Here is a 13,109-nt window from a genome sequence, read left to right as displayed (position 1 = left end):
AAATAACGAAATAAAAATTTTCTTTGGAATCTGATAATGAAATCCCTAATAACGATCGCTAATATGTCATTGCAAAGGCAATAACACGAATTTACTAGAAATAAAATAAATAATCCCTCTTTTGAGTTCATTATTTTTATTACACAGTTTGTTTTTCAATATGAATGGGCTTTCTTTTAGTAGTTACATAATTACATTGTTCAATAAATTATTCTTAATTACGTTAATGTATGGAAGATGATAATCTCGCATATATTGCAACAATTGTCTACAACTTTAATCTTACTAATTTTCATTGTACGTCTCAACATGTCAAATCGATACCACAAAAGCATTCCCTAATCCGACTTATTAACAAACGACTACAAGCAGCCCAGTTGGCAATGGGTTGATAATCCATACGATGTCAAGAATGTTTTTTATAGACATTCTTCACAAAAGTTTGAAAAAGTAGATACTATTCCATACCAATCTACAAGTAATCGGTTCAAGTTCTTGTCCCAAGCCCAGTTGGAAATGATTGAATGTGAGGTCTCCATACAAAAAATAAAGGACGCCGTCTAGGACTGTGGGAGTGACAAATCCTCGGGGCCAGATGAGTTCACTTTTGGCTTCTTAAAGAGGTTCTGGTCTACTCTACAGGAAGATTTTGTTGCTGCTATTACTGAGTTTTTTGACAAAGGAGTCTTCCCCCTTGGCTGCAATTCTTCTTTCATCACGGTTATTCCGAAGGTTAATTCTCCTTTGGTGGCCAGTGACTTTCGACCCATTAGCCTCATTGGCGTTATATATAAGATTATTGCTAAAATCTTGGCTTCAAGAATTGCTACGGTGATCGATGAGTTGGTTGATTCGGTTCAATCAACTTTCATTAAAGATCGGCAGATCCTTGACGGCCCCATGATTTTGAATGAAGTGATTAATTCCTTTAAATCTAAAAAGAAAAAAACTATGTTCTTTAAAGTGGATATTGCAAAGGCCTATGATTCTTTGAGTTGGGAGTATCTTTTCTCAGTCCTTTAGTTTATGGGATTTAGTAATAAAAGCATGGGTTGGATTGCTACATGCCTCAATTCTGCCCGGTCGTCTGTTCTTGTTAATGGTAGCCTGACTATGGAATTTCCTCTGGGTCGTGGTTTACGTCAAGGTGACCCCCTTGCTCCATTCTTGTTTATTATTGCAATGGAAGGTTTCCATGTAGCTATGGAAGATGCAAAAGCAGCTGGCAAATTCAAAGCAGTTTCGATTGGAGACACAGTTTTCTCCCACTTGATATATGCAGATGATGTAATGGTTATTGGTGAATGGTCTCAAGCGAACTTTATTAATATCATCGATATTTTTAATTGTTTTTATCTAGCTTCAGGCCTTCAGATTAACGTGGTGAAATCAAAGCTTTATGGCACTAGTGTCTCAGATAATGAAATCTCCAGAATTGCTAGCTTGGCGGGTTGTAAATGGGAGAAAATTCCATTCTTATACCTTGGTACTCCTATTGGAGCTAACATGAACCGGTATGTGTCCTGGCAACCTGTGGTCGACAAGTTTAATAAAAGAATGTCTAAATAGAGCTAAACTGTTGTCGGTAGGAGGTAGATCGACTCTTATTTCTGCTGTTCTAAGTTCTCTCCCCACTTATTATTTGTCTATGTTTCGTATGCCTAACAATGTGTGTAATAAACTTGAAACCATGCGTGCTAAATTCTTTTAGGGGGATGATGAGGCTGCCAAAAACATTTATTGGATTAAGTGGGAGTTGGTGATTGCTGGCAAAGAAAAAGGTGGCCTTGGATTTGGCAGTCTTCGATCCTTTAATCAAGCGTTGCTTTATAAATGGATATGGAGATTTCATAATCATCCTAACATGCTATGGGCCAAGATTATAAAAAACTTATATCCCCATGATAGTTGTGATCGAGCCATGATGAGCTTGAAAAAGAGACCTGGTACCTGGTCAAAAATTGTTGAGCTGGCACGTGAACTCAATGATGGTGGTTACGTGCCATTTTCTGCGATTAAAAAGAAAATTGGTAACGGGATGTCCACAAAAATTTGGAATGACATCTGGATTAATGAAAGCACACTTGCACAACAGTTTCCAAGGTTATATGCTCTTGAAATTGATAAAAATGTTTTGGTTGGAGAAAGATAGAATGACGCTTCTTTTAGTTGGAATTGGCGAAGGTTAATACGTGATGGTCGGGAGGCTGATCAACTTAGAAGACTTTGTGACCACATCATGCCGATCACTATTGTTAACACCCCCGAAAAATGGAAATGAAACTGTGGTGCTGTAGATTAATTTTTGGTCAATGGGTTGCGTAAACACCTGGATCATCAGACTCTCCCTAGCCATTTTGTTTCAACTAGATGGAACAAAATTGCCCCTCGAAAGGTCAACATCCATGTGTGGAGATTGCTCAAAGACAGGTTACCTACTCGCTTTAACTTGTGGTTTCGTGGTATTAACCATATATCTATCATTTGTCCTCTTTGCTTCATAGGGGTTGAGAACACACATCACACTTTTACTACGTGTAATATTGCTAAAGTAACTTGGACCGCAATATCAAAATGGCTTGACATTATTCTGCCATTCCACCTTCCCCCTCTTGAGCTTTTGGAAGCAATTGATCAGCTCCACCTAAATTCTTCTAAAAGGGTTATCATTGAAACCGTTGTTTTTGCTACCTGGTGGCAGTTGTGGAAGTTTAGAAATGAGATTGTATTTCAATCTTATAAAAAGAGGGCGAACCCACTAACGGATTTGATTATCAGTACATCTTATCATTGGTACATACACAGACAGAAGAAGAAAATCCTATCCTGGGACGAATGGATCAAAAATCCATTATTGGTGGTCTAATGAGTTTTTGTTATTTCGATTGTTGATCTTTAGATTGTGTGTGTAATTTTACTTTCGGGCAACTAGTACCTTGCTAATTTGTCCTAAAAAAAAAAAAACTACAAGCAGCCAAGCAGGCAACATGTGGAATAAGGGAATTGATAATCAAACATAAGCTAAAAGCAAAAAAAGAAAAGAAGGGGTGGCTTCATAAAATTGCGTACATAATACTTAAGTTAATCAATAACCACACAAGCGAACGAGTAATTCAGTACATGTACAATGTTGACCGATTAAATTAACTGCGATCTAGTATTCCATCAAGAAAGTGAAGTAAATTAAATTAAGGGCTACATACTCGAATTTACAAAAGATAATAATGTAAGATCGCATATGTTTTGCTAACAACGTGCTCGATCTAAGCACAACAAGTTACAACTAATCTCCTACAATTTGTTTATTTTTTAGTTAAAACAACGTCCTAATATTATATTACACAATTTTTATTTTTTTTATAATTTTTACTACTCTCAAAGCTTAAACAGCAAAGTTATACTTCCACTTTAAGGGGTAAATGTGCAGTTGACAAGTTTATTTGGCTTTCATCAGTTCTTTGACTTCCTTGTAGCGTGTGTATTGATAAGAAAACCGATAGCTGTGATTGGTCGATGATTTATTAAAAACCTGTCTTTTAGGTATAGTAAAAGAAACGATGAAACACATTATATATTAAGGGTATGTTTGACAAAACTAGCTGGTAGCTGATAGCCAAAACTTTTTAAATATATTTAAGTGTTTGACAAAGTAGCTGGAACATTTTATAAAATATGTAAAATGACAATAGTAGACATACATAAAATACTAAACATAATAAATAAGTTACTTGTCTAACTAAAAAGATAGAAAGAAAACTAAATTGATTTCTCTACATATAAATTACTCATTTACTCGTATATTTAAAAATTCACAAAAGCTTTTAAAACCCCCTTCATACCGAAAATGTGAAAAATAAAAATAAAGAGAAAAAGCAACGTGTTGAAAATTACAAAGTGTAGTCATCTACCAATGAGTGTATGTTATGTACATCATATACATATACATACTACTACATAACACACATTTTACATGTATAATATACATAACAATTAATAAAAAAGGGTATTCAAGTAATGCTAGATACCAACAGCTTGAAGCTCATTTCCAACGCTAGTGTTTTTCATTTTTTTGTCTAGAAGTTTCAAAAAAATTACAAGATATGATCTATCTGAATCTAAAGTTTCAATTCCAACAATAAAAAGGGGGAATTTCCTTATTTCAAAATGGTTGATTATGAGATTTTCTTTTTTTCTTATTTTTTTATTTAATTTAATATATATATATATATATATATATATATAATATATATATATATAATATTAATATATATATGTAGCGTTCAAGCTTTAAGCTTTTTTCTCCAATTTAAAAGCTTCAAGCTTTTCCAACCAAACAAGGCTTTTTACTAGACGAGAGTTTTTAGTTAAAAACTTAAAGCTTAAAGCTCCTAAAAGCTTGCTGCCAAACATACGCTAAATAAAAATAAAAATAAAAATATTTATTGCAAATAATTTTATAAGTATTAACAAAATTGCCACACTTTTAACGAATTTTGTAAACTACTTAAATCTTCAGGGGTTAAAATAAAGATTTAAAAACATAAAATTGCTAAAAAGTCAATCGTCTTCTTCACAGACTGCAAGTTAGAATCCCAAATCCCTAAAACCCAAATTCGAAATCTAAAACCCTAAAAATTGATAACATACAAAATCAGATCAAATGGAAAAAAATGTGATATCGGATTCGTGTGAAATGCAAAATCAAAATAAAATCAAAGAGAAATGAAAACAAAATCGGGACATCAAAAAACATTCCGTATGAAATGCAAAGAGAAATCGTGAAAAGGCTTCCTGCGGCTAAATTCAGATCGGTTTCAAAAGCATGGAAATCAATGATCGATAGCCCTCTCTTTATTACCGATTACAACAACATGCGCCGACATCATCATCGGATTCTTATAAGGTACATCAATTTAGATAATGAATTTGATTATGTTTCCGTTATGGATAATGACACTCTTCTCGCCATCGAAAATGTATAGTATTTTGTATTTGCGTTTTGGCTAACCAGTCAAAAACTCAAAAAATGGTAATTCTGGGTGTGGGTAGCCTTCCTCTACAAAAAATTGTTAGTGAGAATGAGTTGACATCAATGTTGACCCAGCAGAGATGCTAAACTCCCTTGATGAATTAAGCACGTGCACAAACTGTTGTTCCAAACGCTGTCCAAATTAAATGAAGTAAACGTTGAACAACACAAATGCGATAGAAATACATCTTTACCAGTAAACTACTTATCCACTTTATAGTCAGAAAAGACTTTACTTATAGAATAAAGAAAAAAGTGTCCATCAATAATGTACAATGACAAGTTTCTTATACATATGTGTAAAGTTGCTAAAAGATTCAAAATTCGCTCTTATCCATTATACTCTATATTTGCAGGTTGATACAAGTCCTATTAATTGATGTTCCAGATCAACATCACGAACCCAGTTATATGCTAAAGACATCAATTTAACATCAGAACACTTGGATGTATAATTATATAAGCCAAATGATAGAGGTGAAAGTTAATCAAGAACAATCAGGCTATGGAAGTTATATTTTTATGCTGTCTAGAGCATTCTTTAGTCTTTTCTTTCTTTTGAATATATGTAATTGCCAACGTGCACTTCTATTCCCTTTGAAACTGAAATTTGTGAAAACGATATGAATGTGATTTTAGTATTGGATAGTTAATAAAGAGTATCTCTTTGTGTTATGGCATGATCTAAACAAGAAACTGAGATTACTAGGAGTATAAATTACTTGACTGTAACTCTCCTGTTGTTTAAATGTGCTCTGCTACGGTAGGTGATTAAATGCTTATTGGAATGTCCCTGTTATCCTTATTTTGCTTTAATAATTTCTTTATGGGTTTTGAATGGCTGCAAGAAAGAAGATCATTACAGGTATCTTTCTGAGTTCAATCTGACAATGATAAGAAAAAAGCCATCGATCAGTCGCTCAAGCCAATTCAAGTAAGTGGCTATTTTAGTTTGCTGGTTATGCCATATGCCTCTTCTTTTGCTCTTCAATGTTCTTTTTGAGCATCCGCATTCCCACCTTCAACTGCTCGAGCTCTTCTAATTATAGGCTCTCAATAGAAGCTTCCCACCAATGATTATCTTGTCCTACTTGCCTTATATTACTAAGTTGCTCACTTTTGTTCTTCTCTACCTCCGATTGACTACTCATACATGTGAGTTGTCGATTGAGTTCGTGGATATTGGCATTACGAACAAGTTGAGAGGTGCTTAAATTTGGTAGAGGATTTTGTGTGCTAAGAAACGATCAACAATCATTTTTATAGATGGATGACCAAACGAGAATACCTTCTTACCAGGGGAGAAAATGACGATAGTAATTTCTACCTTTGACTGCATTTTATAGGTTTTTAATCATTTTTTTAGCATTTTCGTTTTAGTAAATAGAAAACCCCTTCTATCATGTGTTTTCAAAAAAATTTATGGTATTCTATAGGTGAAAAGCTTTTATCATTTTGTTTGAAAACTAAAAAGAAGGAAAATTTTAAAAGGATGTATAATAACTAAACACAATCATCTTATACACTATTAAATGTTATCAGAGCATTTACAGTGGAATGTCTAACGTCTTCCATCTCAATAATAATAACAATAAAAAAAATAAAAAAAAAATAAAAACACTTTATGAAACGTTTGCAAGTAAACCATGCAGGCCAAAGAACATCACCAAATATCCTGATGTTCTGCATTGAATCAGGCAACTAAGAATACCAAATAAAAAAAGTGACTCCCAATGCCGTCTTCCACGGTGTATGAGGGGCATGAGGATCGAACCCATGACCTCTGTTTCCAGAGGTATGAACTCCAACCACTGATCCAACCCAGTTGTTTTTTGAAAATACAAAATATAATCATCTAAAAATGAGATGTATAAAAAATAATGATATGTATGTTTATGTTTATAAAATGGATAAAAAATAATGATATGTATGTTTATGTTTAAAATATAGGTCTAAAAACATGTTTAAATTATTTGATAGCTCATTCTTTAGTTTTAGTCGTCGTTCAAATAAAGAAAAAAATCACCATCAATCGTGATCATGTAATATGTCAGTTGTAAATATGCTTGCAGACCCACAAAATTAATGGCATTTATCAATTTTATTTGTAAAATAAGAGAAGGAAAATATATGATTGAAAACAGTTAACCAAATGATAAAAATATGTTGCTGAACAAGTGAACAATAAATAGTTCCAATCCATACACAAACAATATATTAACAAAAAAAAGTTAATTGAAAATGGCATACTTTTAAATTTTAATCGTGTTAAAGCAACATTGATAGCAATTAAATAGATGAAAATAGTTGAATGATGTATACCTGTCAAAAAAAATAAATTATACGCAAAATGCCAAAATGGTTGACAATAAACAAATGAAAAGGTATAACCTATGAGTTATGAGCTTTGATAGAAGAGGTATGTGTCATAAAGCAGATCAATGAATTGGATACCATGGAAATTAAACCGGTAATATTTTCTTCTTCTTCTTTTTTTTTTAATAATAAAAAACAATTTTAGATTTTTCAAGATCAAGCAAGAAAAAACTATGTCCAATATATTTACATATGTTCTGTTACTGGAAAACCATCCTTCCATTCCCCAGATAATGCATATAAAGAGCCAAGGGCGCCAAAAGATCGAGATGAAAAAAATAACAAATAAAAGCTTATTTTGAGACACATTTCTGCGAATACTTTTCATGAACTTAATTTGCACCTTTTTGATATGCAAAAACATTATAATCGTAAATTTATCTAGTAAAAAAAAGTGCAAATTAAGTTCACTTAGACAGTTGTTTAGACCTTTTTGATATAAGTTGCCATCTTGTCTTTGAATGAATGCTCGGTAACTGTTTGGTGAAATGTCTGAATGAATCTAATCAATGTAGTTGTTTTTACGTAATCAGAAATTTGGTTTTAGTTGAAGCATAACAGTACAATGTTGAGAAAACGAACCCCTTGATTGCATATCAGGTTTATACAACTTACAAATGGGTGGTGGTGATGTTCAAGGAATATTGAAGGCTAATTAACAAATTTCAATATTTTAACAAAAAGATACAAATATTTATGCAGAAATTGCTGAAAAAGCTAATGTGGTGTATCGAAAATGTAACATACATAAGCCAACGTATGACAATTAACATCCAGAAAACACATGACATACCTAGAGCGAGAGAGATCATCTTGACAAGTTTGTTTGTCTGCTTCTACCAGTATTTCTCTTGTATATCGAATACAAAACGGCTAGAACAATCGATGTTCCTGCCCCAGCTCCCATTCCATGGAACACGGTCAGCCAATCATTCCCTTTTTTAGATTCCTGGGAGCTTTTTGGGTATATGGGTATGGGTAGGATTGAACTAGTACAAGTTATGTTCAATGGAAACCCGCATAATCCCTTGTTTCCTAAGTAAGAATTGTTTTCAAAGGTCTGAAATTGGCTGCCTGTTGGGATTCTTCCAGTTAACTGATTGAATGACAAGTTAAGGGAAGAAAGGAATGTAAGACTTGAGAGTGTGTGTGGGATCTCTCCGGTTAATCTGTTTCGTGACATATCTAATGATTCTAGCTTACTCAAATTCCCCATATATGATGGGATCGGGCCAGTGAACTCATTATTTGATACATTGAGAAGATAAAGTGCTCCGAGTCTTCCAATTGTGGTTGGAATTTCCCCTGAAAAATGGTTACTTGAGATATCAATGGATGTGAAGATGGTCAGGATTTTGACTAGCTCCAACTCGTGTCCTTTCATGGTGACTTGCACCGTATCTTGATAGTAGAACTCAGTAAGCGGTAACACCCTGAAACTAAGGTGCTTCTTGCTTGATAGATCATCAGTCATCATAGCTGCCCAGTGCGAGAAACTTTCAGTGGGAACTTTACCACTTAAATTGTTGGAAGCGATGTCTAGAATCTGAAGCTTTGACCAATTATTCTGTTGGTTTTCAGCACAATTCACGTTTCCATGTAACCTGTTGGATCTCAGAACAAGAACACGCAATAGTCAATGAAGTTGGCCGTTTGTGGAGGAACCGGAATCACCCCACTGAGAAGATTGGAATGCAAGTCGAGTACCAAAAGATCAGGAAAATGATATGGCTCTTGGATACCAGTTAACCGGTTATTAGAAAGGTTCAGATAGGAAAGGTCTCCGTTTCCAATTCTCCATATCCAGCTTGGTATCTCTCCTTCAATTTTGTTGTTAGAAAGATCAAGATTTATCAATCTCGATTGGTTTCTTAGATTAGGGAACATTTGAAGATTGCAAGAAGCCAACTTTAAGGAAGAAAAGTTTGGAAGGCGATTCACTAGCGTGAGATTTGCGGTTGTAACAATGGATAAATTATTGAATGAAAGATCGAGAGTCGTTAGGTTGGTCAAGCGACCCTGAAAATCTATGGTTCTTATGCTTCCACTTAGTTTATTTAATGATAATAACAAGATACTTAGCTTTCCAAGTTCAAACAAAGATTTTGGAATTTCTCCGTCCAGTCTGTTACTTCTTAAATCAAGTGTATCCAATAAAGATGCAGACGGATTAGAAAAGTTAGGAATTAAACCATCAAAATTGTTATTGGAAAGCTGTATCTTTTGAACTTGTTGCAGAGAAAACAAAGATGGAGGTATGCTTCCATTAAAAGCATTGAACCTTAAATCAACATAAACAAGACTTTGAAGATCTTGAAAGTGAACAGAAGGGATCGTACCGGATAAACCATTCCTTGATAGGTCAACATGGGTAAGATTCTTGCACATCTGAAATGATGGGATTTCGCCACTAAAGTTGTTTGATGACAGATCTAGGTACGCCAATCGGGTGAGTTTTTCCATAGACTTCGGTATCTGTCCACTGAAATTACTCTTTGGCAGCTCAATTCTCGATAGATTCTTTAGATTTCCAATAGTGTCAGATATCCCGCCAGAAAAGTTTGTGTTACTGAGTACCAAACTTCGAAGCGACCCATTAATGGGAAAATCCGGTAAAGAACCAAAAAGATTCATATTAACGGATAAATCAAGAAGCTGTAGTTTCTGCAGCTGGAAGACTTTTTGACTCCATGACACTATAATTTCAGGTTGCACTTAATTGAAGAACCAATTCAAATATGTTAATTAATAACCGAGAACTAAACAAAGACTCACCCCGTACCCGTCAAGTTCGTTACTTTATTCAATCCTCTTAATTAACTAGTTCCATTACTAAGACCGGTACCCCAAGACGCCTTTCATAACTTTCCTAGTCAACTAATTGTTTTGGTTATTTAGATAACAATTGTGTCTATTGATTGTACCCAACCATTAACCCGTTAACTCTTATTAACTATTAATTACTTTCTACCGTACCCGTCATAGAAACAATCGCTTCTAACCAAGCAATCAAAATAACTTCTACACAACCTAGTTACCACTAAGATCATGCAAAAACTATCAGCAATTAAGAGTTAAATAACAAAGAATTAATAAGCTAAGATCTCGACACAACGTTAAATCAAATCGACTAAGAATTATAAAAATAGTGTGCAACCATGATTTATTGTATCACTTCATCTAAGTAGATGATAAAAGATTTAGCTAGACATAACAAGACAAATAAAATTAACAATTATAAAATAAATAGAATTCATAATAATAATTGTATAGTATATAGTCTTATAATTAAGCAACTAATCTATACACTATATAAATCCCTACTTAGGTTTTTCTAAAACTATCCTATGTGGCCTCTCTAACTATGCAAAAAAAGGGCTGAAATCCTATGTGGCGTTTTTCTACCTTGAATGGTCATACGGTTATTGGTAAAGTAGCGGTTATGATAATGGGCCATGCATTCAAACTATGAAATTTTAATGTGAGGAACGGTTATTCACAATAACTAAGCCCTCTTTTTACTCTAGAAACTAATTCATCGAATTATATTTCTTACATCCCCCATTTTCTCATGATCAAAATCTACCACTTTTCATCAGAATATCTAACCGATGTAGGGGAAGTTCGTATCTATATCTATATATATGTTATAATCTGATATGTTATGTGTAAGCAATTATGTGTGATTTTTTTGATTAGTCGTTGAAAATTAGGGATTGATTGAGATAATGGCTAGAAAGAAGATTAGCAGTTCAAAGTAGAAAAATAATCTAGATTATGCTTTTGTTTGATTTCTGGAAGGATAAATAATCTAGGCATATTAATGATTTGTATTTCCTTTGTTATAGGGATGTGAAGAATTGATGGCTAAAGGACTATCTATTGTCGAAAAAATGGCGATTAATTGATGTCTAAGGAAAATGGTTGGGTCTTTAATCAAATGTAATGGCAAATATAATCTCTAGAATTGGTGTGCCTGACATACTCGAGAATGCCCAATAAGTGTGCACTACTTTGCGTCAAATCTATAAATCCCGCTATACGGAGGGTTGTTTCAATGGACTCATCATATCCAAAGAGAGGTCTGTACTAGAGGAAATTTGTAAGCATATTGTGGATAGAAGCCAGGGCCTGATGGTCAATATCTCTACCAAGGACTTTTGCGATAGGTATGCGAGCTTATTCTTTCTTTGAGTTTGTGTTGTAGCTTTAAGAATAACCATCTGCTTTTATATTGCATACTGATTCATCTCGTCCTGCTACTTTGATTTCTAAGTTAAACTTATCTAATATATTTCATAATATCACTAATAGTTACCTTTTTCAATGATTTTCTGAACGTGTATTTATTAGTTTTATAATTTCAGGAAGTTTCTAAAAGCAAAATGTTAGGAAAGCTAAAAAAGCCATATATATGTCTGATGAATACATCCTTATTTATTTAACTCTTAGTTAATATTTTGTACTCTAAGTTTCTCCTCGGGTGATTTCAATGTATATGTTTGAAACAATGTTATGCATTAACCGAAGGTGATTTTAATGTATATAATTAAACAATTGTTTAATCATATACTTCCCTTTATATTCGGTTATGCAACCCTTTTTTAACTTTATATCTTAATAATATATTTAAATGACATTCATTCATTTTGCTTGATTTAGTCAGAGTTATCTTAGATTCGAATTTTGATATTTTGAAACGCTTTTCTTGCAGTTAGACGAACACTTTCCCCGTCCTATGAAAGAATTTGTTTCATTGTGTTTAAAGAAGCCTCCTGCTGAGGTACAAATTGTGTTTGTAAGAACTATAAATTACGAGAATAGCAACATATTTTCATTTTTTTTACCAGTCACAACAATCATGAGGTATATTAAATTATTGTTATCCATAGTAAATAGACAATTTATGTTTATATGTACTTAATTTAGGTTTATATATATCTATATGAACTATAAGTAAGATTCTTCTGTTTTCACATAATTGGAATGAAATTGACACAATTACTAATTGGAAATAGGCCATCTTTCTATATGAGTAACCGTGTGATTATAGATATAAGATGGATCATCAGTGGATAATGATTTCCAAGTCACCTAACACTTTAGCTTTGTCATTTGTGGTCAAGAAGTTACTGTTGTTATCATTTCACTTGAATATATGTTCTTATATGTTTGCAGGCTTTTCCTTGCCATAAAAGACCAATCTCTTGCTTGACCTTTAGACAAGGTACTCCAGATTTGTTTTTTGGTTAATATGACCGAAGAGTCAATATGTGGAAGGAAGTAGACAGATCCTATATAACAACATTATTTGGTCACCAGAGTGATCATATGTGGGAGACATTCAAGAGGTGTGTTGTCTAATACTGTGTTACTCAATTAAGACTGTATCTTTCGTATTTTATATTCAATCAGGTAGATGTGCTCGAATCTGGTTATCTAAAAATGGTTCACCTCTTAATGATGCCTGTATTTTAATAAGGATTTCTAAATCAGATTTATAAGCAATTAATCTGAAGAATTGAAGATTTATATCTCAGTTTCTTTTGGTTCATGATCTAATTTCTAGAAAGGGGATAGTTAACAGCAAGTTGTCATGCGCAGCCTCAAGGTTGTAAGGACGAGTTGAGAAAGATCTGCAGAACATCATGAATGGCTGAACAATTGAAAATTTTGATATCCTGCCATGCTGTCAAGTTTAGTT

General features: G+C 33.4%; 2 protein-coding genes and 1 long non-coding RNA gene across 3 annotated transcripts; 2 read left to right on the top strand and 1 right to left on the bottom strand.

Annotated features, from left to right (window-relative positions):
- Positions 1-1,047: 1,047 nt before the first annotated feature.
- LOC122609507 lies at positions 1,048-2,152 on the top strand. The gene is made up of 2 exons (XM_043782547.1): positions 1,048-1,536; positions 1,712-2,152. The coding sequence occupies exons 1-2, from the start codon at positions 1,048-1,050 to the stop codon at positions 2,150-2,152; spliced, it is 930 nt and encodes a 309-aa protein (XP_043638482.1).
- Positions 2,153-4,589: 2,437 nt separating this feature from the next.
- Positions 4,590-5,704, top strand: LOC122606474. The gene is made up of 2 exons (XR_006324913.1): positions 4,590-4,903; positions 5,386-5,704. It is a non-coding gene; the product is annotated as an uncharacterized LOC122606474 (long non-coding RNA).
- Positions 5,705-7,996: 2,292 nt separating this feature from the next.
- Positions 7,997-10,039, bottom strand: LOC122609506 (receptor-like protein 43). The gene is made up of 2 exons (XM_043782546.1): positions 9,156-10,039; positions 7,997-9,009 (listed from the first exon to the last, which is right to left on the bottom strand). Exons 1-2 carry the CDS (start codon positions 10,037-10,039, stop codon positions 8,214-8,216), a joined length of 1,680 nt encoding a protein of 559 aa, XP_043638481.1. The 3' UTR covers positions 7,997-8,213.
- Between the last annotated feature and the right edge of the window lie 3,070 nt (positions 10,040-13,109).

Source organism: Erigeron canadensis, chromosome 7 (genome assembly GCF_010389155.1).
Source record: "Erigeron canadensis isolate Cc75 chromosome 7, C_canadensis_v1, whole genome shotgun sequence".
Classification (NCBI taxonomy): domain Eukaryota; kingdom Viridiplantae; phylum Streptophyta; class Magnoliopsida; order Asterales; family Asteraceae; genus Erigeron; species Erigeron canadensis.
The sequence above is the reverse complement of the archived record's forward strand: the minus strand, read 5'-3'. Positions and strand labels throughout refer to the sequence as shown.